Source organism: Lissotriton vulgaris, chromosome 2_1 (genome assembly GCF_964263255.1).
Source record: "Lissotriton vulgaris chromosome 2_1, aLisVul1.2, whole genome shotgun sequence".
In the NCBI taxonomy this organism is placed as follows: domain Eukaryota; kingdom Metazoa; phylum Chordata; class Amphibia; order Caudata; family Salamandridae; genus Lissotriton; species Lissotriton vulgaris.
Window position 1 is genome coordinate 1535072555 of NC_141687.1, and position 25481 is coordinate 1535098035.

General features: G+C 42.6%; 1 protein-coding gene across 2 annotated transcripts in view; it reads left to right on the top strand.

Annotated features, from left to right (window-relative positions):
• The window catches only part of LOC147732853 (nicotinamide N-methyltransferase-like), a 200372-nt gene that overhangs the window by 98184 nt on the left and 76707 nt on the right, over positions 1–25481 (top strand). The window contains exon 2 of one of the 2 annotated variants that reach the window (XM_086957399.1): positions 23630–23849. In XM_086957399.1, coding sequence (XP_086813525.1) covers positions 23630–23849 — 220 coding nt within the window. The remainder of the gene's footprint in view (positions 1–23629; positions 23850–25481) is intronic. The other variant, XM_086957400.1, reaches the window with a different exon arrangement.

Here is a 25481-nt window from a genome sequence, read left to right on the forward strand (position 1 = left end):
AATCCATCTGTAGATCTTGCTGAGCATGCGGAGGGTGTTGAAGCAGGAGGAGGAGATGGCGTTGACTTGCTGGGTCAATGAGAGGGACGAGTCCAGGATGAACCCTATGTTGCGTGCGTGGTCGGTGGGTGTGGGTGCGGCTCCCAGGGCAGCTGGCCACCAAGAGTCGTCCCAGACAGAGTGGGTGGAGCCGAGGATAAGGACCTCTGTCTTGTCTGAGCTAAGTTTCAGGCGGCTGGTCTTCAACCAGCTGGCGAAGGCCTTCATTCCTTCGTGGAGGTTGATTTTGGCGGTGTCGGGGTTTTTGTTGAGTGAGAGGATCAATTTAGTGTCGTCGGTGTAGGAGATGATGTTGAGGTTGTGCGAGCGGACGATGTTGGCGAGCGGTGCCATGTAGATGTTGAAGGGGGTAGGGCTGAGGGATGATCCTTGCGGCACGCCGCAGATGATCTCGGTGGCTTCAGAACGGAAAGGTGGGAGGCAGACCTCTGGGTTCTGTCGGTGAGGAAGGAGTTGAGTATGGAAGAACCTTAGGTTGCATGCGTGGTCGTGTTTGCTTTAGGTGTTATTTATAATTTACAAACGTAATTGAAAATCTGTTGCCATTTTTAAAATCTGAAGACCAGTAGAAAATTATATTCACTAAAACTTTATGGGAGACGAAGCCCAATGCTTACTACTCCCCAATATTTTTTTCACCCTAAAATATGCCTTGAAGAGTGGTGGCTTCAGCACTCTTCAAATAATGATGAGTGTCACCATCCTTTTTAGTTTGAACCACAGAAAAATAGCGGAGCAATTTAATAAATGACTGGGTCTACTCAATATCTGTATTCTAGTCCAATGACAAGTTAAAAGTGTTTTATTATAAAATCTCAAAATAGATGATAGAAAATAATTAGAATGCAATGCCACAAAGGATCATATACAGAGTATATAATAAGAAATACACTTTATTTTAAGTCCCATTAAACAGTAAAAAGGATCAAAGAGCATCTCTAATAGAAAAATAAATATAATGATAAATGAACAGAATTCCTAATTGGAAAAAGAAGCCCTGAAAATAACCAGACAGATTCTTGTGAGGAACAGAAAAGGTCACAATGTCTCACCCCCAAAAGAGGAGGTTTTATACACATTTTACACATACGTTATACGTAAAAAACTGAAAATTCAGCAGAGTATATGACTAGCAATCGTACACATTGGACAAATCAGAAATATGATTGTCATTAAAATCATTATAACACTAGCCTGTTTCTAGCGTAGAGAAAATCTTCCCTTAGTTTCCACAGCAGCAGTATTGTTCAGGGATGCTCAACGCAATATGAATCATTTACAAACAAAGACCCATTCATCAGTGTTCTAACATGCTTGCATCTAAACTTCCCATGAAAGTGTTCTTCACAATGATAATTTAGGTACATGAAGAAAGTTTCATTCAAAAAACACACTTTTTAAGGAAAATAGCCAATAAAGTCACAATGTCCTGTGCTCTGTGAAGACTGAGAAGAGATAAGACATGGAGAGATACATTGATTGGGAAGAGTAATGAGCAGGATCAAGATGAAAAAAACGAAACAAAAGGGGATATTTGCTAAGCTTTTGTTGGTGCATTTAGGAGGTGACTGCACCCCGCCCGGGTTGGCAAGAAGCTGACAAACATCCCCCAGCAACCATGAGCCGGAGAGGAGACCTAAGAGAGTTGCTCAAGCAGATCCGGGCAGCTTCCTAGATCCATGGGACGGAGTGGCTGCAGCCTCACTTGTGGCCGGACGCTGACAAAGTACTAACAGCCTAATTCATGAAGCCTAAATCGGCTCGCAAAGGGCCAGATTCTGAGAATCTGGCCCTTTGATTTCAACATCCCAAATGCAAAAATCGCTATTTGCTAATTCGCATATTTGCGAGGAATTACATTTAAGGAATCTCAATTTGAGATTCCTTAAATGTAATTCATCATCCATTTTCCAATTGCGAAATCGCAATTTCGGCCCGCAATTTACCGCGAGGTCAAACCTCGTGGTAAATTGCGAAAACTCAGAAAAATGCATTTAAATGCATTTTTCTGAGGTGCATGTTACACACACACATGTCCTTTGGACATGTGTGTGTGCAACACCTGTGTTAATTTCCATTGCAGGGGTGCTACAGGGTGTCCTTTGGACACCCCTGGCACCCTTGTACTCGCAATCTCATTTGCGATTAGCTAATTGCTAATCGCAAATGAGGAATGACTCCCCATGCATTCCTATGGGCCTTTTGGCCCATAGGAATGCATGGGGAGTTATTCCTTATTTGCGATTAGCAATTAGCTAATCGCAAATAAGGAATCAATGGGAATCGCAATTAATATTGCGATTCCTACATGAATACCGTTTTGCGACTCTCAAATAGCGATTCCTTATGATTCGCTATTTGAGCCTCGCAAAACGGCCCGTTCATGAATCAGGCTGTAAGCAACCAGCAGCTGGTGGAAGCAGAGGGGCCTGTGCCAAAATGACAGAGGAACCCCCAGCCAAGCTAGTGGGGCCGGCAGCACCCAAGAAGGCACAACAGAAAAAGAAAGCCCCCCGCCTACAGACAGCCCAGGGGCAGCAGGACTAAGCAGCGGGATGGAGACCGCAGCGACAAGTGGTGAGCATATTAATGCTATTGTGCAGGAATGCATCAAAGCTATGGCGCCACTGATCCTACAGGGGCGGAACACACAGGGGGAGGGGAGTAAAGGCGATCAGGCAGCAGGGGAAAGTTCTGGTTTGCCATGGCACCTGATAGACCCCGGGAGGGAGCAGCAAGCACACTTGAGGACAGGGCAGGCCACAGGGGCAGGGGGGTCCGGGGTCCCCGGTGGCAGGTTGGGGCAGACCAGCGAGTGGCCCACCAAGTGTCCTCCCGACACAGGAGCCATATGTGCGGCCCTCCCTAGGCCCAGCATCCATGAAATGTTGGAGGCGCACCGAAGGCACGAGAAAAGACGGCAGGTGGACAATAGATTTCTCAGAATTGGCTCTCCTGCTGGAAACACTAAGAGGCGTCACTAGGGACGTATTTGAACTCTGCATGTTCAGGGCAACTTTTGCAACAGCATTCTTTGGGGCTTCCGCATCAGCGAGCTGGTTGCCCCCCGCAGGAAGGGGCCCGTGGAAGATTGCATACAAGCAAGAGACATAACGCCTATGGCGTCCCAAGTGGAGATACGGCTGAGGCGTTAAAAAACAGACCAGACTGGGGTAGGGAATACGATACGGTTACACTACATTGAGGACCAGAGGTTTGTGGGTATGCTGTCTGCAGGCTTTTATGGCAACCCGACCAGCAGGGGAGGGGCCACTCTTTAAGCACAAGGACAGCAGCCTCCTGAGTAGGTTCCATTTCACAACAATATTGTGCTTGGCTCTAAGCAAAGCAGGCCTCCCCCTGCATCCTTTGGGTCACACTCATTCAGAATTAGGGCAGCCACATCAGCAGCTCAGCACGGGATGTCGGAGGCTGGGAAAAAGGCAGTGGGCAAGTGGCTGTTCAGAGCTTTTCAGGCATCTATTAGGCCCCTCTTACTGTAGAAATAATCCCATGTACAGAGGGGTTTCAGTGACACCACCCCACAGTAGGTGTCAAGCAAATCAACTGACTTTTGTGACCTTTGCTCCAGCAGGGAAGAGACCGCGGTTGGTGCAAGTGGTGGGCCACTCATTCATATCCAGGATGCAGTCGTCGTGGCAACAGCAAGGCTGCAAGCAAGAAGGAAAGCCAGTGGACACGTGCATCCGGTGGCTGGGTAGGTCGGGGATGCGATGGGACCAGCTGCCGGCGACGCTGGCAAAAGTGCAAGCAGGTACACCCTGGCACCCCGACATCTTGATCATCCTCCTGGGGGGAACGATTTGGTGAGCAGAGGAAGGAAGGCGCTCCTCCATGACATCTAGAGAGACCTCACGGAGGCAGCCAGGTCATTCGGGAATACAGCTGTCATCTGGTCCAAACTAATCAGCAGACAGGAATGGCGTGCTGTAGAATCAAAGAAAGCGGTGAAGAATTCTAGGAGGAAACTGAACATATCCGCAAGCAAATTTTGCAAAGTCAATGGCATGGAAAGAGTGAGGCACGGGCTCATCCACCCAGGACGCCCAGAACTCAAAGCAAACAATGGAGTCCACCTGTCTGAAGAGGGTATAAAAGTGTTTTAGAACAACCTGTGGGGTGCAATGGCACTGGCGGGTTGCAAGTAAAAAAAAAAAAAAAAAGAAGCAGTGAAGTGAGATAAGACTTTTTCAGACGGGGGCAGCCGCAGGAAGATGTGAGCCTCCCTGGCGGCATGGTGGAAACTAAGGATACAATGGTTGCTACACAGACACACCGACGGGCATTGTGTAAGAACTGGCCCCCTCACACTGGGATGCCAGACGGCAGGGTGAGTGGACAAACAAAGAAAAGGGGGTAGCAAACGGAGACGACACTCGCTGACCAGCCCCCACCAGATGGCAATGCACAACAGAGCCTAAAAATGTAGCGAGTATGGTCCTAACTCCGGGAAGGAAGCTACCCTGCGCAAAGTAAGCGCAAAGACAACCGACCAAGGAAATGGCCCAGATGGGCAAAAACGAGAGAAGCCTAAAGAAAGAACTAACGAATGAACTTCCGGTCCAATTGCAAATGGACAATGGAAGTTGATAAGCAAACACAGACTGATGATTTATAACCCATGCATGACAGTTCACCAATAGTATTGTATGGCAAATCGCATATGAGTTATGAAAAAAAAGTATATGCATGTATTATCAATAAAAACTGTGGCCAAAACTGACCACTAAGAAACCAAATGGTTGTTGGCTTGTTCATTCTGAGTATCACCATAGGTTGGATACATTTGTACATATGTTCTGGAGTAGGGCACAGTGCAGGGGTCATAGTTCTTAGAAATCACTTAATTACTTTTAGTTAAAACAAACCGAGGGTGTGTGCGACAGGTTTGTCAGGAGGGCGCAGGCCACCTATGACATGGCCGTTCCCAAGGACGCGTAGTCATGTTTTGTCTCCCACCGCTCAAGCACGCGATCCGAATCCATGCCCTGGGGCCGCCTGTGCGTCATGTAGTGTGCATAAATTCTTAAACTTATTGAAAGCAAACTTTTCACTGCTGCTTCTACACATCATTCATTCAGAAATCATTTCTCTTCAGAGGAGGCGAACTTGAGCACAGGCCAAAACCATTTCAACAAACTAAAAGTTGTCCCTTCCTATGGTGATAACAAGATAGCTGAGTGTGTTAAGCGCTCACTGCTGACTTTTGCTGTGATGTAGAGGTTTCAATAGATTCCTTGGAGGTAAGCTCAGCTTTTCATTTCACCAAAGAAAGTGATTAGTGTGTTCCTGTGTAATTGGCTAAAAGAAACACCTGTTCTATTTAGATTTTAGCACTATCAAGTCTGTGGTGTTGGTGCTGTATAAAATCGAATATTATCATTAGTATGACGTCAGAAAACACAAGCCTGTGTTACCTTATGATGTCATTAGCATTAGCAAGTCAAGCATTCCAGTGTCCACACATACCTTCCGACAGCCTCTCAGTGGCAGGAACTGATCCTCATGCCGACTCCTGCCCCAGACACCACCCACAACCTCTTCATGTAAAGTCCCACCCAGCTCCTCCTCCCAGTGACAAGGGAGGCTGCAGTCAGCGCAGTGGAAGTATACAGAACAGCGGCCATGCCACCCTTGATACTAACACGTGCCCCTTTGATCTAAGGCAGAAGCTGTCAAAGCCCGTGGGCCTGCCTGCCCTGTGGTCCTGTGCCCACAGAAGCTGCCGTCCATACCCTGCCCCTCTGGTTTCGGGGTCTGGTGCCGGCCAGGGCACAAGTTCAAAACAAAAAAAAAATTACCCCGTGCCTAAAAACCAAAAAAATTATGTGTAGCACACGGTCCGAAGCGCTGCTCTAAGGCCATCCTTGCGTCACGTGGTGTGTATGAATTCTTAAACTTATTGAAAGCAAACTTTGCACTGCTGCTTCTACACATCATTCAATCAGAAATCATTTTTACTGCCACTGCACACAGATATACCAGCTGCGACCATCCCTATTAAGCACACTACAAAAACAAGTAGCACTGATATTGTATAAAAAAAAAAGCCAGCGTGTGGTGCTCGCACGCCACTGCGAGGCATATGTTTTCAATTATCGTGCCCGTAACTGGGCACAATAATTGAAAACATATGGGCTTTGGTGCGCATAACAGACACCAATAGGCCATAGGCGGCGCTACGCGACCGCCTATGGCCTATTTCATGTTCTGTTAAAAAACAACACGCACGCAAAACCCAATCAAAATGGACCATAGAAAATTAACATGTACAAGCGTGTGGAATTTCCAGGTCCGTTTTGAAAACCCCTACATAACGGCTCGCCTGCGTGAGCCCTGCTACGCAGTGCATCACGAGGGGCGAGCCCTAAAAAGAGGCTTAAGGAAATAAATATTGGGACATATTTGCTGAAAAGAGAAAATGCTGAGTTGTCTCCCAACGAGATATAGAGTATTTTGCTGGAATCCCTTGCACGATCTCCTCAACCATCTGCCCTTGCAAGGTTTGTCTATTCAATAACATTACATCGGGTCATAGTGACACCTATTAATTGAGCACTAAGAAGCAGTAGAAATGCAGCAAGAAGCATGTAAAAAGAAGACATGCTACTACTTAGAAAAAGACAGGATGAGAAAGACAATAGGTAGAGGAAGGCATGAGGTAACAGGGAGAAAGACTGAGGGGAGGAAGGTGGTAAGTGAAATGCTTTGTGTCGGCGGTTCTTATCACAGTGGCCAAGGTCCACGACACTTAAAAATTAAACAGGTATCTAAAGGAAAATCCCTCTTTTTGTATGATCAATCCCATTTTTCTGGACAGACGCTGCTGCTTTTTTAACTCTGTGTAATGGGGCACTGCTAACCAAAACCCAGTGCATGTGTTGTGACACCTAAAGCATGTAAAAATTGGCTACCCTTCTGAGTGATTTTTTTAACTTACCTATGTGTCCCTAGTATATAGTACAAAAGTGCACCCAGGACTTGTCCATGAAATGTCACTAGTGCAGAGCAGCTCATTTTTCTGCCACCATTACATTGACAAGGCAAAGCTTGTCTCCAGACCAGCCCCTGCAACCAGGGTGTACAGTTTTAAAACTGTAAACTCAACTTGGGAAAGTAAAGTTTTGCCATGGCAAAATGTTCATTTTTTATACTTATATATTAAGACAAAGAATGTCATTAAATGGCTATAGGGTGTGGCGAATGGTATTTAAAAAGTAGGACATACATGAGATATGCTTTACATGCCCTTAGAGGGAATCACCCCAAACCGACTCCCCTCATGTTGTTTCTCACTGTAGCAAGGCTTTGGGTCTCCCTTAGGAAAGCACTGGCTACACTATAGCCGAGCTTCAGCTTGGAAGTAGCTGAAAAATTATTCGAGGACTCATTTACATAGTAATATAAAATCCAACTTAATGGCCATGCTTCATTTTTGGATCACACAATACATACTTGCTCTGTTTCTCTTTTAACCATGGAGTTTGTATATTTAGAGCGAATTAAGCTCGATCCTGCAATCCATCAGTGCTGTGCCATGAATAGGCCAAGTATTTTAATATGACATTACTAGTAGATAGGGAATTTTTAAAAGATAAATCCAGTAACCTTTTTTTATGGAACACAGACATAATAGCAAGTACAAAAATATAAAATAGAATAAATAAATGTAATTAAAACAACTTTAATGAAAAATGTACAATAAACACATAGATTTACTTAAAAAACATGAATTAACTAACAATTATAATTTATTTTAAAATGTTATAAATATATATACATTTACAAATATATATATATATGTATATATATATATATATATATATATATATATATATATATATATATATATATATATATATATATATATATATATATATATATATATATATATATATATATATATATAAAACACAAGTTTGCCCTGATGCGAGGGAGCACTCGGCAGCCAATTTGGTTAAAACCATTTCTTCAAAAGTTAAACCAAGGTGTTAGTTCCAGAAAACAGTCTTCAGCCAACGCGTTTTGGAGCAGGGAACTCCTTCTTCATGGGCTTTACACTGGTTACGCAGAAAAGCTCACAGGCGCCATAACTGCATGTGATTAAATAGGCCCCTCGTGGGCCTTTCAGGTGAATAACATATGCAATGCATGCTTAGTTTTACACTTGAGCTGTATTATTGCCCCAGTGGGTTCTGAGTAATCCAATGTTCATAAAATAATGTTCACAAACCCCAGTGGGCACCAGAATTAACGTTCGTGATTTCACATCTTAATTGGCTGCGCCATTGGGATAGTGGAATTTTACCCCTTCAGGCCCCAGATTCAGCTCTCCTGGTGATGCTACCTCCACGGCCAGAACTGCCGAGGTTAAATCCAACACAAGTTTGCCCTGATGCGAGGAGGCACTCGGCCGCCAATTTGGTTAAACAACCATTTATTCAAAGGTGAAACCAAGGTTTTAGTTCCAGAAAACAGTCTTCAGCCAACGCATTTCAGAGCAGGGAACACCTTCTTCATGGGCTTTACACTGGTTACGCAGAAAAGGTCACTGGCGCCATAACTGCATGCAATTAAATAGCCCCCTTGTGGGCATTTCAGGTAAATAACATATGCAATGCATGCTGGAACCTTTAGTTTTACACTTGAGCTGTATTATTACCCGAGTTGGTTCCGAGTAATCCAGTGCTCAATGCAGGACACCAGCCACCTCGGGTTTATTCCAGTTTCCCCAAGCAACACCAGCCCAAGACTGCTGCATTTTGGGAGATGCAGTGCCTACAGCGCTGCACACGGTGGACGAGCACATGACTGGGGATGGAGGGTGCTCCCACCAATGGGAGGACTGCAGGACCATTCAAAGGTGGAGGCGCGGCATTGTTTTCTGTTAGCAGCATCGTCTGAGAAAGGCCACACGGCCGAAATGCATTACGCATGTTTGCTGTTGAATTAAAGTACTCACCTGGATTCCCTTCATGGCCTCTTCTTTTTGGATGTCTGGAGGGGTTTTGGACATTTGTTGCCTTGGCCAGAGGCGCATTAAGAGGCCTCGTTTTGCAAGTTGGCAGGTGTATTAACTGGCTCCTGCATCTGCAGGTTTTTCGTTTTCTAAGGGATTGGAAGGGCACCAGCCCACCAGCAGAGGTCGTTTAGCAGGGCATGCTCCCATCCGGCAGCGCATGACTTCACAAAGCTAGACTGATGTAGTATTATCAGCCTGCAGACTGATGGACTTCCATCTGTGCGGTTGAAACGTATGCGGGGACCCAGGGAGGCTTTTTGACTGAATAGAACAGAGCATACCGAGTCTTGACTTGCAGGACACCAGCCACTTCGGGTTTATTCCAGTTTCCCCACACAACACCAGCCCGAGAATGTTGCATTTTGGGAGATGCAGTGCCTACAGTGCTGCACACGATGGGCGAGCACATGACTGGGGATGGACGGTGCTCCCACCAATAGGAGGACTGCAGGACCATTCAAAGCTGGAGGCGCGGCATTGTTTTCTGTTAGCAGCAGCGTCTGAGGAAGGCCACACGGCCGAAATGCATTACGCATGTATGCTGTTGAATTAAAGCACTCACCTGGATTCCCTGCGTGACCTCTTCCTTTTGGCTTGCTGGAGGGGTTTTGGACATATATATATATATATATATATATTCACAGAAAAAACCATAGGTTATAGTGGATATATAGTTAGGAATTTGCATTTACAAAACCTTGAAAATTCAATGAAAAAACCATAGGTTATAGGCCATATATAGTTAGGAATTAGCATTTACAAAACCTTATTTTACTCGCATAAAACCATTGAAATTCCATATATAGTTAGCTAACTATAAGCGCTAACTATATATCGTGCACACGCAATCCACTGCTGATGATGTCACATATTACATCATTCATGACATGGTCAGTGACATCACTGATGACATCACTGATCACAACATCCAGTGATTGTATGTGTCTGTAAAGTTTAAATATGTTTCACATATTGAAGAATGAGTGGATGTATAAGTGTCTGAATGAAGAATTTAGTAGGTGCATGACTGACTGTATGAGTGAGTGATTAAATGTGTCTCACTGAGTACATGGGTTAGTGACTAAACTGTCTTAATTCGTGCATCAGTATGTTTGATGTTGTGTAAGCTGCTGCATGTGTTGATCAGTAGCTATAAGAGTGGCCATATGGGTTATTGATTGGTTGCCCAAATATTTGAATGAGAGGCTGAGTGTGTGTGTGGGTGGCTGGGAGGTGCGTGACTCTGTGCATAGATGTGTAAGCAGTTGATTTACTAGGAGTATGAGTTCAAGAGTGCATGTGGAAACAGCTATATGGGCGGTTGACTGTGCATGGGTGTGTTGGTGAGTGAATGGATTTCTCATTGCTACATGTGCAAGTAAGTACGTATGTAAAACACAATACATGTGAGAGTTGAGATATATAAATAACTGAACATAAGAGCCAGTGAATGTGTGAGTGGCTGTATCGATCACTGTGAGCTTGTATCAGGGATTATATAAGAGAGTAAATATGTGTTATTATATGTTTGAATAAGTAAGATGTGTATAACTGTATAGTTGAGGAAATGGAGGTGTGATTGATTCTTTGCATGACTGACTAGGTGTGTGAGTAACTCCATGAATGAGTGACAGTCTGTGAGTGTCTGTTTATACTGAGTGTATGTAAGGTTATATTAGAGTCTGAAGAGGTTCATTGTATTATCACATGAGTGATGTGATCAGTGATGACAAATGAGATGTCATCAGTGATGTCATTTGAGTTGTCATCAGTGATGTCATTTGAGATGTCATCATTGATATCATTTGAGTTGTCATCAGTGATGTCATTTGAGATGTCATCAGTGATGTCATCAGTGATGTCACTGACCATGTCATGAATGATGTAATATGTGACATCATCAGCAGTGGATTGCGTGTGCGCGATATATAGTTAGCGCTTATAGTTAGCTAACTATATATGGAATTTCAATGGTTTTATGCGAGTAAAATAAGGTTTTGTAAATGCTAATTCCTAACTATATATGGCCTATAACCTATGGTTTTTTCATTGAATTTTCAAGGTTTTGTAAATGCAAATTCCTAACTATATATCCACTATAACCTATGGTTTTTTCTGTGAATTTCATTGGTTTTTTAATAGCAAATATGAAAAGCTTTAAAATGTCAAGTACGTGATAGATAAAAACATTTTCGTATTTATGCACGCTGATGTGCTTTGAACGCTGCCCCCCCCCCTCCCCTCTTTTGCCTTAGTAGTACTCTCTCTTTGCAGATACTGAAGGGTAGTTAACGCAGGCCTTTACCCCCGTTGTAATCCGTCGTGCCTCCTTGTCTCTCCATTTGATTGATTGTTGTCCAAGCATTTACTGTTTTAGAATTGGTTCTCTTTGGATCATTCTCTATTTACAAACAAGCACAAAGTCGCAATACTCTGTTTATTCTTTGCAGATAGTGAAAAATCGTGTAAAAAAATAAAAGTAATCGAGCAAAATCAGTAGGCCACTAATTGGATCTCTTTTTGACCTCGCTAAAATAGAAATATTACGAACAACCCTTCTTGAGAAATACGAAAATAGTGACATGAACTGAGCTCCACACCATGAGGGCTGCAAGACAGCTCGGCTCCATCACCCATCCCGCACAAAATAATGACAAACCCTATGCAAATATTAAAAATATAGACAACACACCAGCAAAGAAACAGGGTAAAACATTTTATTAAAAAACTATTTACATAACGTTGGTTTATAAGATGATGTCAGTAGTGGACCGATGTGTGAATAGATCGAAAACAGCACAAGGCTCCAAGATCCGGATAGCAAGCTCCTGGATGTTGGGTGCCATAGTTTAGAGTTCTGAATTTCAGCCTTTTTCAATGCCTGTGCTTTGTTGAATCAAAATGGCGGCTTGACACAAAGCTGACTCAAGCGTTGTTACTGATGCTATGCAGACCAAAACTGGTTTTCAGTTTGTACATTTTTCTAGATTTTTCAATCCAAGTTTGGTTGACTTTGTAGAACGATGGCTTCAGATTTTCAACATACGGTGTGGTGGCGCTGACTGGGAGGGGGCGCTTCGCTCCTGCCCCCTCCCCAAGTAAGATTTTCATACGTGAAAGTACGTTAATGGTTTTGGTCCCTGAGATGCTTCGATGTCACTACCATTCTCAAATAGCATAAGTTCTGGATGTTGGGTGCCATAGTTAAGAGTTCTGAGCAGCGCTTGTAACACTGTCTGAAGCTTATTTCCACCTACTGCAGCTTCACTATTCTCAAAGTAAGTGAGTGTCGTTTGTGGACCTGACTGCATTAGAAAACAATGTGATATGTTACCTTCCTAAACAGCTTGACGGAGGCCCCTGAGGGGCGGTGTGATGGCCATGGACTCGGAGAAGACGCTTGGCTCCGACACCCTCCCCAAGTCTTATAGCACTGGTGTAGCCTGAGATCGCCCCCGACATAGGCGGCCGGCTCCCGGGGTCCGGCGGAACTTTTTGCCTTTTGATGACTCTTCAATTCTGGACCTTGTCCCACAATCCGTTTGACCTGAAGACAAGCTGTAGTGGGGCGCCCCTTTATCATTTTAGTTGCCATTCCGCCCGCTTTTGCTACACTGTGCCTCTTCCGCCATTCAGCTGTTTTCCGCCCGCTCTTGCGACTACAGCGTCTCGCTCACCATGTAGTTGAGATGCGCCCGCTCTTGCGGTGCAGCGATAGGCGGCTGCCACAGGACTCTCAAAATGGCGGCCGGCTCTTCGGTTTTGGGCCTGGTCCACTAAAATGGCCCTGGGACACCTTGGAACTCGGACGCTTGTCTGCTAGGGCTTGGGTCCCATTCTCGAAAAGCGTCCCCTCAGCCGTGAAGATTCTACAAAAGTCTTGGGGGCCTCCGACTCCCGCAGGCTTCTGGTGGGGAACGGCTGCCATGATTGCTCGTGGAATGGCCACGACGGAGCTACGAGATGGTAGTGGTCTCATGCTGACGCCAGCTTTAGTCTGAAACATCCAGAAACACTGTAGACTACCAATTCGATCAGTTCCGGTAGCGCCCCAACATGACCCGGAAGAGAAGAACTTGCCCTCCCCTCTTTGACTGATGGTTCTTGTTGCCTGTCCCCTCTGTTGTCATTTAACAGAACTTTTTGGACTGCTGAAAGGGGTTGTGTTCTGAACGCTGGTTGGTGGAGACATTTAGACTATATTCTTGACCTACGTTGTCGCGTAATGCGTTTTATGACACGCCGCGTTAGCGCACCCGGAAGTGATCCGAGGCGCGGCGCGCAGCGCGTAACGTAAGCATAACAGGTCATGTGACTTGTTAATAAAACTTTTCATTGGTTCATTTTACTTTTGTTAATTTAATGATGAAAAGCTTGGCCATATGACCTAAAAATTACGCTTTTTATTATTTTCGAACAATATTTTTTTTTCAAACATATGTTATAATATTCCAGGCTAATGTACTTTCCCGGAAAATTTACAACTGTCTTGCAAGTAAAATATATTCCTTTTTCGAGAAAAAGGGCGTTTCTTCCTTCCATGACGGAGCCGTTGAGTAAAAGAGATTCGGCCTGCTGTCTTAGTCGCCGATACGCCTGATTATCAGATTCTTATCGATCACTTTATGTTGCAGACATGAAAAACACAACTGCCCTTGACCATTTATCTTTACTGCGTTCCTACATATTATACCTTTTATCCGTCATGTAATTGGACTGCTTTATTTCACTTGCCTTTTACTGATTCGAAAACAGTCACTAAAAGTAAAAACTTTACAAATGAAAATACTACTACCGTGTTTTGTTTTAAAAACCTTTATTGTGAAAATGTCAGTATACAAATACGGGCCTATAACCACGTGGGCCGGCCACGGAGCAAACTGAAATCGTATATGATGAGGAGACATTTACACTGTAGAAGAACGTAACGAGCGGGCCATTAGGTGACAAGAACAAAGGTGTCTAACAGTTGCGGAATCGGTGGACGTACATTTTGTAATTAAAATACGACAGGGCCACTTACAATAACATTTTCTAGATATACATTTGCGGGCAAAGAGTTACGAGTCCCATTTATACCGGCGCCATTTTGGGCGAGGCCGGGCAGGTCCAAGATATAGTCAAAATGTCTCCACCAACCATCGGCCAGACCAGAACCCCTTTCGGCCCTTTATGCTACAAGATGGTGTCTTCCATTCAGAAAATATTGGTGGCAGCATTTTGAAAGGAAACAGAAACAGCCGTTCTCGAGTTTCACATTGTTACATTTAGGAAGAATGTTGAAGAGTAGTATGTGGTAAATCTGAAGCCATTTTTCTACAAACTCTCAATCAGACTTGAATGGAAAAAAAAAACCTGAAGAATGTCCAAACTGAAAACCAATTTTTGTCTGTATAGCACCAACAGTAACGCTTGAGTCAGCTTTGTGTCAAGCCGCCATTTTCATTCAATCAATAGCGTCCCCCTGCACACATTCAGGGACCTGGTCGTGTCTTCAGATGAAACGCATTGTAGGAAAAGAAGCAGAAAAGAAAAGGCAAAAAGTTCCGCCGGACCTAGTGAAGCTGCAGCAGGTGCAAATAAGCTTCAGACAGTCTTCAACTTACTCTGATTCTTATAATAAGCTTCAGACAGTCTTACAAGCACTGCTCAGAACTCTCAACTGAGGCACTCAACATCCAGGACTTGCCATTCGGATCTTAGCGCCTTGTATTTTTGTTTTGTTCTTGATGGAGGGGAAACAACAAAAAACAGGCATTGAAAACGGCTCAACTGGAGCAAAAAAAAAAATTACTTCTTGGGTGCATTAGGGCATTTATGATTTTCGAATGCCGTATTCATCAGGTTGATGCTCATGTTGCCATAGGACAGCATAGCACCACAGTGTATACAAGTTAACTTCATATGTTCAGATGAGGCAGGTGGCATATTTAGCATTCACCTTCTTTGATCCAGGAGGGATGGAGAAAAACTGCCAGATGAAACTTGAAACTTGGCCATACAGATCTCGGCGCGTTCGACTCACTGTACCGCAACAGTGACCGCAACTCAGCTGGACACGCCGTCTTTCGGCGCAGCATTGTAGGATGGCCACACCAGTGCGGCAATTTGCTAGACACCACCTCGGTGCCATCCGGATCTCGGCGCGTTCGAGTCACTGTACCGCAACAGTGACCGCAATTCAGCTGGACACGCCGTCTTTCGGCGCAGCATTGTAGGATGGCCACACCAGTGCGGCAATTTGCTGGACACCACCTCGGTGCCATCCGGATCTCGGTGCGTTCGAGTCACTGTACCGCAACAGTGACCGCAACTCAGCTGGACACGCCGTCTTTCGGCGCAGCATTGTAGGATGGCCACACCAGTGCGGCAATTTGCTGGACACCACCTCGGTGCCATCCGGATCTCGAAGCGTTGTGCTGCCTTCGGCCTATTCGCACATCGGTCCGCTACTGACAGTGACCGCAACTCAGCTGGACACGCCGTCTTTCGGCGCAGCATTGTAGGATGGCCACACCAGTGCGGCAATTTGCTGGACACCACCTCGGTGCCATCCGGATCTCGGCGCGTTCGAGTCACTGTACCGCAACAGTGACCGCAACTCAGCTGGACACGCCGTCTTTCGGCGCAGCATTGTAGGATGGCCATACCAGTGCGGCAACTTGCTGGACACCACCTCGGTGCCATCCGGATCTCGGCGCGTTCGAGTCACTGTACCGCAACAGTGACCGAAACTCAGCTGGACACGCCGTCTTTCGGCGCAGCATTGTAGGATGGCCACACCAGTGCGGCAATTTGCTGGACACCACCTCGGTACCATCCGGATCTCGGCCCGTTGTGCTGCCTTCGGCCTATTCGCACATCGGTCCGCTACTGACGCCGCCTCACGTGCCAACGGATTTTCTACGCTTTTTGTAGCCCTATGTCGCATAACAGGTCATGTGACTTGTTTATAAAACTTTTCATTGGTTCATTTTACTTTTGGTTTCCTAAAGATGGAAGGCTTGGTCATATGACCTAAAAATAACACTTTTCATTGGTTTAGAACATTTTTTTTTCCCAAACGATGAAAGCCCCACCTTGTTTCTGGATCATTCAGACTGAAGCTGGCGTCAGCATGAGAGCACCACCATCTCGTGGCTCCGTCGTGGTCATTCCGCGAGCAATCATGGCAGCCGCTCCCCACCGGAAGCCTGCGGGAGTCGGGGGCCCCCAAGACTTTTATACAATCTTCACGGCTGAGGGGACGCTTTTCGAGAATGGAGCCCAAGCCCTAGCAGGCAAGCGTCCGACTTCCAAGGTGTCCCAGGGCCATTTCAGTGGACCAGGCCCAAAACCGAAGAGCCGTCCGCCATTTTGACAGCCATGTGGTAGCCGCCTATCGCTGCACTGCAAGAGTGGGAGCAACTCCACAACATGGTGAGCGAGACGCTGTGGCCGCAAGAGCGAGCGCAACTCAGCTAGATGGCCGCCACCTGGGGAGACCCGTTCACGACGCCTCCCCCCCCCCCCCCGGGCCGCCGCACGCCAATTTTCGGAGCAGCATTGTAGGATACCAAAACCAGTGCGGCAGTTTACTGGACATCACCTGGGTGCCTGTCGTACATGTTGTGTCAGCCATGTGACACTGGACACAGACCGCTACTGACGAGGCCTCCCCCCGCACCACCCGGGACGCCCCACGCTGTTTTTCTGTGCTGCATTGTAGGATCCCTAAACCAGTGCGGCACCCAGGCGACATCACCTGGGTGCCGTCCAGAACTCTGCACGTTGTGCTGCCTTGGGACTATTCGCACAGCAGACCGCTACTGACGAGGCCTCCCCCGCCCCACCCGGGACGCCCCACGCCAATTTTCGGAGCAGCATTGTAGGATCCCTAAACCAGTGCGGCACCCAGGCGACATCACCTGGGTGCCGTCCAGAACTCTGCACGTTGTGCTGCCTTGGGACTATTCGCACAAAAGACAGCTTCTAACCATTGTTGCTTTTTGTGTTAATAAATGTTTAAATGTTTTTAGTTTTTGTTCTGTTCATTATCGTTAAAAGTTAATAAAGTTTTATAACCTTAATTTGTTGGAGTGTTATCTATTTTTTGAAAAACGGGTGAATGGGGCCTTGAATCGGGTTATTGTCATGTGTGGGCTTTGGAAGTGTGCTGCTGCAGGATCGGACATTTCAAACTCAAATGCACGTTCTTTTTCTTACCTTTCCGAAGCATGGAGCGCAATAGCAGGCAGAGAAAGGGTGATGCACGTGTTGAACACTACCTGACCTGGCAAGTTGCTGGCAGTGCCCCCCCGCCCGCTCCTGAAAGAGGGCACACACACACCGCCGCCCCGAGTACTTCACAAATCTTTAAAAGACCATGCGCTTGTTCATGAGGCTTAAATGGTTTATCACCTCTTCTAGAACCCCTACATCGACCCTCTGACGTTTCATGGAAAAATTACCATGTAACACAATACCAAGCCCTGTCAGCTGAAACCCCCAAGGAATCGTGGGGCATATTATCAAGGGGGTTTATCTCCGCTTTTTTGGCTTTAAAAACCATGAAAGCGGAGATAAAATTATTTCCCTATTATCAAGCTGTCGCTAACACCAGTTAGTGACACCTAAAAGGAGATAGCGACCATCTTGGGCCCGGCTTTGCATGTCAGTGATACTTATCACTAATGACATGCAAAGTGGCGTGCCAAGATGTTAGCGACTGGAAACAGTCCCTAACATCGCTACCTTCTATTACCAACTTTTGGAGATATTCGCGCTAAGCGCGAATATCTCCCAAATCTAACACCTGCCCTGAGCAGTTCTTAGCCATGTTATCCAATGGGAGGTGGATAACATGGCTAAGAGCATTAGGTCAATAATACATGAATATCGCTGACTTTTCTGCGATAATAGCAAGGTTTATCTGCGATAAAAATCGCCGATGTGCGGCGATAATTTTTGTCTCTAAACAAGTTATAGACAAAAATTATCGCTAGTTGTTCGTAATATGCCCCCGGGTTTTTGCTTGCAGAAATCGGGAGGCGGGAGACTAGCACTGAAATCAGTACTCACACGCCTGAATCAGGAGGATTGGCATGTCTGAATTCTCTACAGCTGGGGCCATAAACTACATCCGCAGGGGTAGGTGATAGCCTGGGACCAGCCTGGCATCTAAAATGGCTGCCGTGCACGACAAAATTGTGGCATTCGAAAAAAGGCAAGATGGCGCAGCCGCTGGAAGAGATATATCAACATATATCAGCCTCCTCAGCCACCCTCAGGAAACATAGGGGATTAGGATATGTCTCCCGCACCCCCTTATACCTAGTACTTTAATTAACGAAGCACAAAATGGCGAATTCCCGTTTCGCTACCAGTTTGCGGCCCAGTTCACGGCCCGTGAAGCGCTTCTACCGTGAAAAATCATTTTTTTTTTATTTTCCCCACGGGACCCTTTAATAACCCCAACAACATTCCTAGGGGGTCAAGAGGGGGATACCTTGCCCCCTTTCATTAAATTCCCCCTTAGTTTTTCACCTTTTCTTCTCTCTCGATCCTACCGAGAGACAAGATGGCGGCCGCTCCGCACTGTCACGCAGCAAAAAAAAAAAAAAAGCTCACGCACAGCCGCTGGAAGAGATGTATCAACATATATCAGCCTCCTCACCCACCCTCAGGAAACATAAGGGATTAGGATACGTCTCCCGCACCCACTTATAACTAGTAATTTAATTTACGAAGCACAAAATGGCGAATTCCCGTTTCGCTACCAGTTCGCGGCCGCGCTTCTACCGTGAAAAATCATTTTTTTTTTATTTTCCCCACGGGACCCTTTAATAACCCCAACAACATTCCTAGGGGGTCAAGAGGGGGATACCTTGCCCCCTTTCATTAAATTCCCCCTTCGTTTTCCACCTCTTCTTCTCTCTCGATCCTACCGAGAGACAAGATGGCGTCCGCTCCGGACTGTTTAGAATGTTGACAGACACCGGAGAGCCAATCAGCTTTCTGCGCGCAAAGTTCCGATAAGCGAAAAGTAAGCGGACCGGATCGCTGCCCAGAGCGCTGTTACAGATATATATCTTGGTTTGAACGTTAATTTCTCAAAAACTACTGGAGCACATATATTGAGACCTAGCAAAGGCACATCGGGCTAACAGTCCCTACAATTTTGCCAAGTTTCGTGCAAATCCATTCAGCCGTTCGAGCTAAAAGTGAGTCCAACCGCCCTATGGAAAACTCAATGCAAAAAACGCGTTTTGGGACCCCCCTTTTTTCTCAGCCCCCCCTTGACGAAACCCCACCAAATTTTCAGGGGCTGCTCAGAAACAAAATGTGCCATTTTCCTGAAAATTTCAGCCGATTCCATCCACAAACGCCAAAGTTATTAGACATAGAATTTTCAAAAGTCCCATAGGGAATTTATCCTAACTATATATACCTACTGGCGATAGCCAGTAGGTAATATATATATATATATATATATATATATATATATATATATATATATATATATATATATATATATATATACACACCTATAACATAAAATATAATTAAAAAACATTATATTATAAATTAAAACATTAAAATATCGAATCATTTTTAAACTTACATTTTGCACTCCATTGAGTGCAACAGTCGGGAAAGTGTTGTATAGAGTAGGGGTAAAAATGACTATTCCCAATCCAGTGAGTGCAAAAGTAGACAAAGTGCTGGATAGCGAAGAGGTAAAAATTACTATTCCCACTGCAGTTAGTGCAAGAGTAGGGAAAGTGTTGGATAGTGGAGGGGTATGAATTACTATTCCCACTGCAGTGAGTGCAACAGTAGGGTAAGTGTTGAATAGCGGAGGGGAAAAAATTACTATTCCCACTCCAGTGAGTGCAACCGTAGGGAAAGTGTTGAATAGCGAATGGGTACAAATTACTATTCCCACTGACATTAATTCAAAATTAAAATATCAACTTCAATACAAAATATGTTAAAAAACAAATGAAGAAAACATATATACAAATATAATCAATGACAAAAGATGGAAGCATATTATAATTAAAAAATTACCTACTAAAATTATTTTATGACAATTTTAAAAATAATTTACAAACAAATAACTATATTTAATAGAAATTGATTATAATCAAAAACATGAATTGTTACCCAATTGTAATATTTAATATTCCCTACCCTATAACACCACACAATTCACAACACACATCTAAATTTAAAAAAAGTGTGCCTCCATAATTAACATAAATAATTACAAAATTACTATTCCCACTGCAGTGAGTGCAAGAGTAGGGAAAGTGTTGGATAGCGGAAGGGAAAAAATAACTATTCCCACTCCAGTGAGTGAAACAGTAGGGAAAGTGTTTCATATCAGAGGGATACAAATTACTATTTCCACTCCAGCAAGTGCAACAGTGGGGAAAATGTTGGATAGCGGAAGGGTAAATATTACTATTCCCACTCCAATTACTGCAACAGTAGGGAAAGTGTTGGATAGCGGACGAGTAGAAATTACTATTTCCACTCCAGTGAGTGCAAGAGTAGGGAAAGTGTTGGATAGCAAAAAGGTAAAAAGTATTATTCCCATTCCAGTTGGTACAAGAGTAGGGAATGTATTGGAAAGCGGAGGGGTAAAAATGACTATTCCCACTCCAGTGTGTGCGAGGAAAAGTGTTGGATAGCGGAGGGGTACAAATTACTATTTCCACTGAAGTCAATTCAAAATTAAAATTAAACAAAATATCAATTTCCATACAAAAGCTGTTAAAAACAAATCAAGAAACATATATAAAATATAATGAATGACAAAAGATGGAATAATATAATGTAAACACGTAAAAAATACCTACAAAAATTATTTTATAAAATGTTTTAAAATAATTTACAGATACTTATATTGAATAGAAATTAATTATAATCAAAATATTAATTGCTACCTAAATTTAATATTATATATTTCCTACCCTCTAACACCACACAATTTACAACACACATCTACATTTAAAAAAGGGTACCTCCATTATTAACATAAATAAATATAAACTTAACAAATATTATTAATTATAAAACAAGTTAAAACAGATAAAAATTAGTTTACTCACCAGATAGTACCCCTTAAAAAACAAAATCCACACACAAAATAAGAATAATTACTATACATATTTATAAATAAATGAATGAATATTAATGAGCAACTAATTATTATTTAATGACACCTAAAATATATTTCACCCACTACCCCAATAAACACCACAACACATACCCAAAATGATTACACTATTCACATAACTAATTTTACATTATTACATTAATATCAATTAACATCAACTTATTAATAAATTTAAAAGAATTTACTTCCCAACCTTTACCACTATACACACAACAACTTACATCTCAAATTAATTACACATTGTGTTAATTAATGTTTAATTAATTATTACCAATTAATTAATGTTTAATTATAAATGAATTAATACCCACCCTATTCACCTTATAAACCCCACCACCCATTCCTTTAAAATAACACTATAGGCTAATTAATAACCAGTTAATTAATTAATAATATTTGACAAGCAATGAAAAATAATTATTAATATATTGATGCCCACAATTAACACTATAACTTATAAATTAAATACATATTAATATATAAAAAATATTATTACATTTATTAAACATAAATTACATCCCACCCTATTTCCCTACAACTCCACAACCCACTCTTATAAAAATGACAGTTAACATAATTACCAATTAATTACTAATAATTAACAAATAAATAATGAATATTTAATTAATGAATAATTCCCACAATTAACATTATAAAATATAAATTACACACATATTAATAATTTAAATATGGTAATAATTATATTATAATTAAATCACTTCCAACCCTATTCCCCTATAAAACCATAACCCGCTACTGAAAAAATGTATACAATTAACATATTTAGCAATTCATTAAATAATAAAAATTAACAACCAATTAAAAATCAATTAATAATAAAAAGTAAATAAAATACATATTAATAAATTAAAAATATGAACAATTTGATTAAATTTAAATTACATCCAACCCTATTCCCATATAAAACAGGTCCTAAAAAACCCAGCAATTAACATAATCACCAATTAATTATGTAATGCAAATTAACAACCAATTAATAATTAATTATCAATCAATTAACTCCCACAATTAATACTACAAAATCTAAATAAAATAATACTAATAAATAAAATAAATACATTAATGTATTATAATTAAATTACTTCCCACCCTAATCCCCTATAAACCCATAACCCGCTACAGAACTATGCTAAATTTAATTTACATAAAAATGATAACTACAAAAAATGTAACACACACATTAAAAAACGAAATCAATACTTATAGAAAAATAATATATCACACACTTTTGAAATACATACCAAAATACATAACACTAATTTAAAAATCGATATTAAAAAAAACTGTATTCTTGCAAACGATCTTACTAACTTCAATATTTTCAAAAACATTATTTCTTATCTTAAAGTCGAAATTCTTTGCAATAATATTTTTGCTGTCGATATTTCTGAATCACAATATTTTCAACTCAATATTCGTGTAGGTGGATATTCAAAACTCAATATTCTGTCTGTGCACCTTTTTTTACATGGCAAATTCAATAGTTTGGCCAACAACATTTTAATCAGTAAATGATAGATACCAAATAAGTTGCCATATTAAAATAGATTTATAGTACAACCAAAATGTACAAGTTTCCACCTGCTCAGAAGAAAAATCTGTCAAATTAAATGTTTGTTTTTACTTACAGCAGAAAAACATGTTTTACTTTGTGTGTGTCCCTGCATCATCATAAAACATCTATACCATAGTTCCATTAATATTTCTTAATGAAAGAAATCCCTTTCACATTTCTATATACCCACTTTGGTGCAAGATATGGTTTGGAGAAGGAGATCAACTTAAACTGAACAATTAAACATAATTTACAAATATGATTTGTGTTGCTTTTATATGCCTATGCTATGCTGACGAGGAGAAACTCAGAGGTGTACAAGTCAGAATAAAACGCATCTCTGCTGATCATCATATGCATCGAAAGAATGACACAATAAAAGCCTTGCTGACTGATTCCTAGTTTACCACCTTCTAGTCTCTTTAAATTCGTATCAAAATTACATAAGCAAACGATCACAGAAGAAATAGAAAAGGTTTAGCAAGCTAGGATTTAAAAATTCATAAGGGTCACATATGATCATAATTGTAAAATGAATGTGATTGGCACTAAATGACCGACTCATAATGCTATGGTTTCTTGTCCTTTCTCCCAAATGTGGACGCCGAAGCTGCATCTTTTTTTTTGCATCTGTACTTGCCGCATATGTCCTTATTAACTGCTTTTCTCAAATTCAAGTTGGAACTTGTCTGGCTTTAAATCATGTCCTTTGTTGATTCAACTCTTTAGCTATGACATATTTCTGAATTTGAGTTGCTGATCTGTTTTTTGTTTTACTCACTAGGCAATGTATCTGGACATACTCTGGTCGATATTGGTTCTGGGCCCTCTATCCATCAATTGATCTCTGCCTGTGATGCCTTTGAAGAAATTATTGCTTCAGATTTCACTGACGCAAACCGCCACGAACTTGAAAAGTGGCTGAAGAAGGAACCTGGAGCATTTGACTGGAGCCCAGTAGTGAAGGCTGTGTGTGAACTTGAGGGAGATAGGTACAGTATTGGGCAAGTTTACGCCATTCCTTATTAATGAAAACCATGATTTTGAAATAAACTATTATATTAACTGTCGTCATCATTAGGTCACATTGCTTGTCCGTCTAGTCAAAACGTGAACACGTTCTTCCTAATAGATGTAGGCTTGCTTAATGCTCACAAAGCTCTTGCCAACAGTAAGCACAGAATAAGGCATTGATACTGCCATAATAGAGAGTTCGAATCACCGTAAAATGCATGAGAAAGAAATGCAGCTGATCTTTCAAACAAGCGGAATACAAGTATTAATGAGGTTTAAACAGATCATTCGAATAATTAAAATGTAAGTGTACAGGGAGCAGGCATACTTCCTTAAACATATTTTTTTTCTGGGGGTTTTCAGGCATTACTTTAAAATATTTCAAAGAGACTGTTAAGATGTATTATCTTTAGTAAGCAAAGCCACGGAAAAGCATTAAGGGTAATTAAATATATATTGTATGGTTACTGTTTCGTTTCAGACAGACTTCTAGCCAGAGCAGTGGAAAGTCAAGATGGCTTCTGTAGGAAAGTAGGATCTGTTTCTTATGGTTACCCCCACTTTTTTGCTGATGTATCACTGTTTTTGACTAGTCTGACTAGGATCCTGGTATCCAGGACCCCAGTCTATCTGCTTTCTCCCTTAAATGTCTATGTATGTACTTTCGTTACACACCAGATTGGATACTAATGTACCCTTATCAGTCCCTAGTACTTGATATACCATATACCCAGGGCATAGGTACCCCAGAGGCCTCCATGGGCTGCAGCATGTATTATGTCACCCATGAGAGGCTATTCAAAATGGCACAACAGGCCTTCCACTGCAGACTGTGTTAGATGGTGCTTGCACCACTTACTGAGATATAGGTTAACTATATCTATCTAAATCACTGCACTTAAAAACCTATCAGTCACCCCTATGGCAGGCCTTATAAATCCTGAAGGCAGGGTGCTGGGTTTTTCGTGAGAGAGTGCCCCTGCATGAGCAGACCCCTCTGCAGCCTTCGGAGACCATTTTATGGAGTTGTCTGTGATGCACTCAGACATATATGTTTAAGTGCATTATAACCTCACGGTAAATGCTAATTTTAAAATCGCTGCTTAGAAACATGTTGTGTTTGGTGTCAAACACCTTGGAATCATACCTCCACACCAGTAACGGTATGATTCCACCCTTCTAGAACTACTACTGTAGACCAACTAACTAACTAACTGGTCTAACTGGTACCAGCTTTCTTGACCTAGGCAGTGGAAAATGGATGCTGTCAGCCACAGACACGATTCTGCTCTCCTGCTGCTGAGCCAAGCTCGAGCAGAGGAAGGCATGACAATAGGCATCCTGTCACAGGGACAGGCTTTAGTGTGTTGGTGCTGGTGGGTGCATTCTCATAGTGCCAGAAGTCTGCACAGGGGGCACATTTGGTGTCCCTGTGCATAGTCCAGCTCAAACCAGTTCTTGGAGCCATTGGCTCCAGCTCTGAAACAAAACTGGCCACCCCTCTGCCTGCCCATCCCCTAGGAGGGTCCAAAGAATCCGTCCAACCCCTTCCCATGGGTATTAAGTGGGTTACCAAACTAGAGGACTTTCGATTTTACCTGGACAAGATTCTGGTAAGAAGA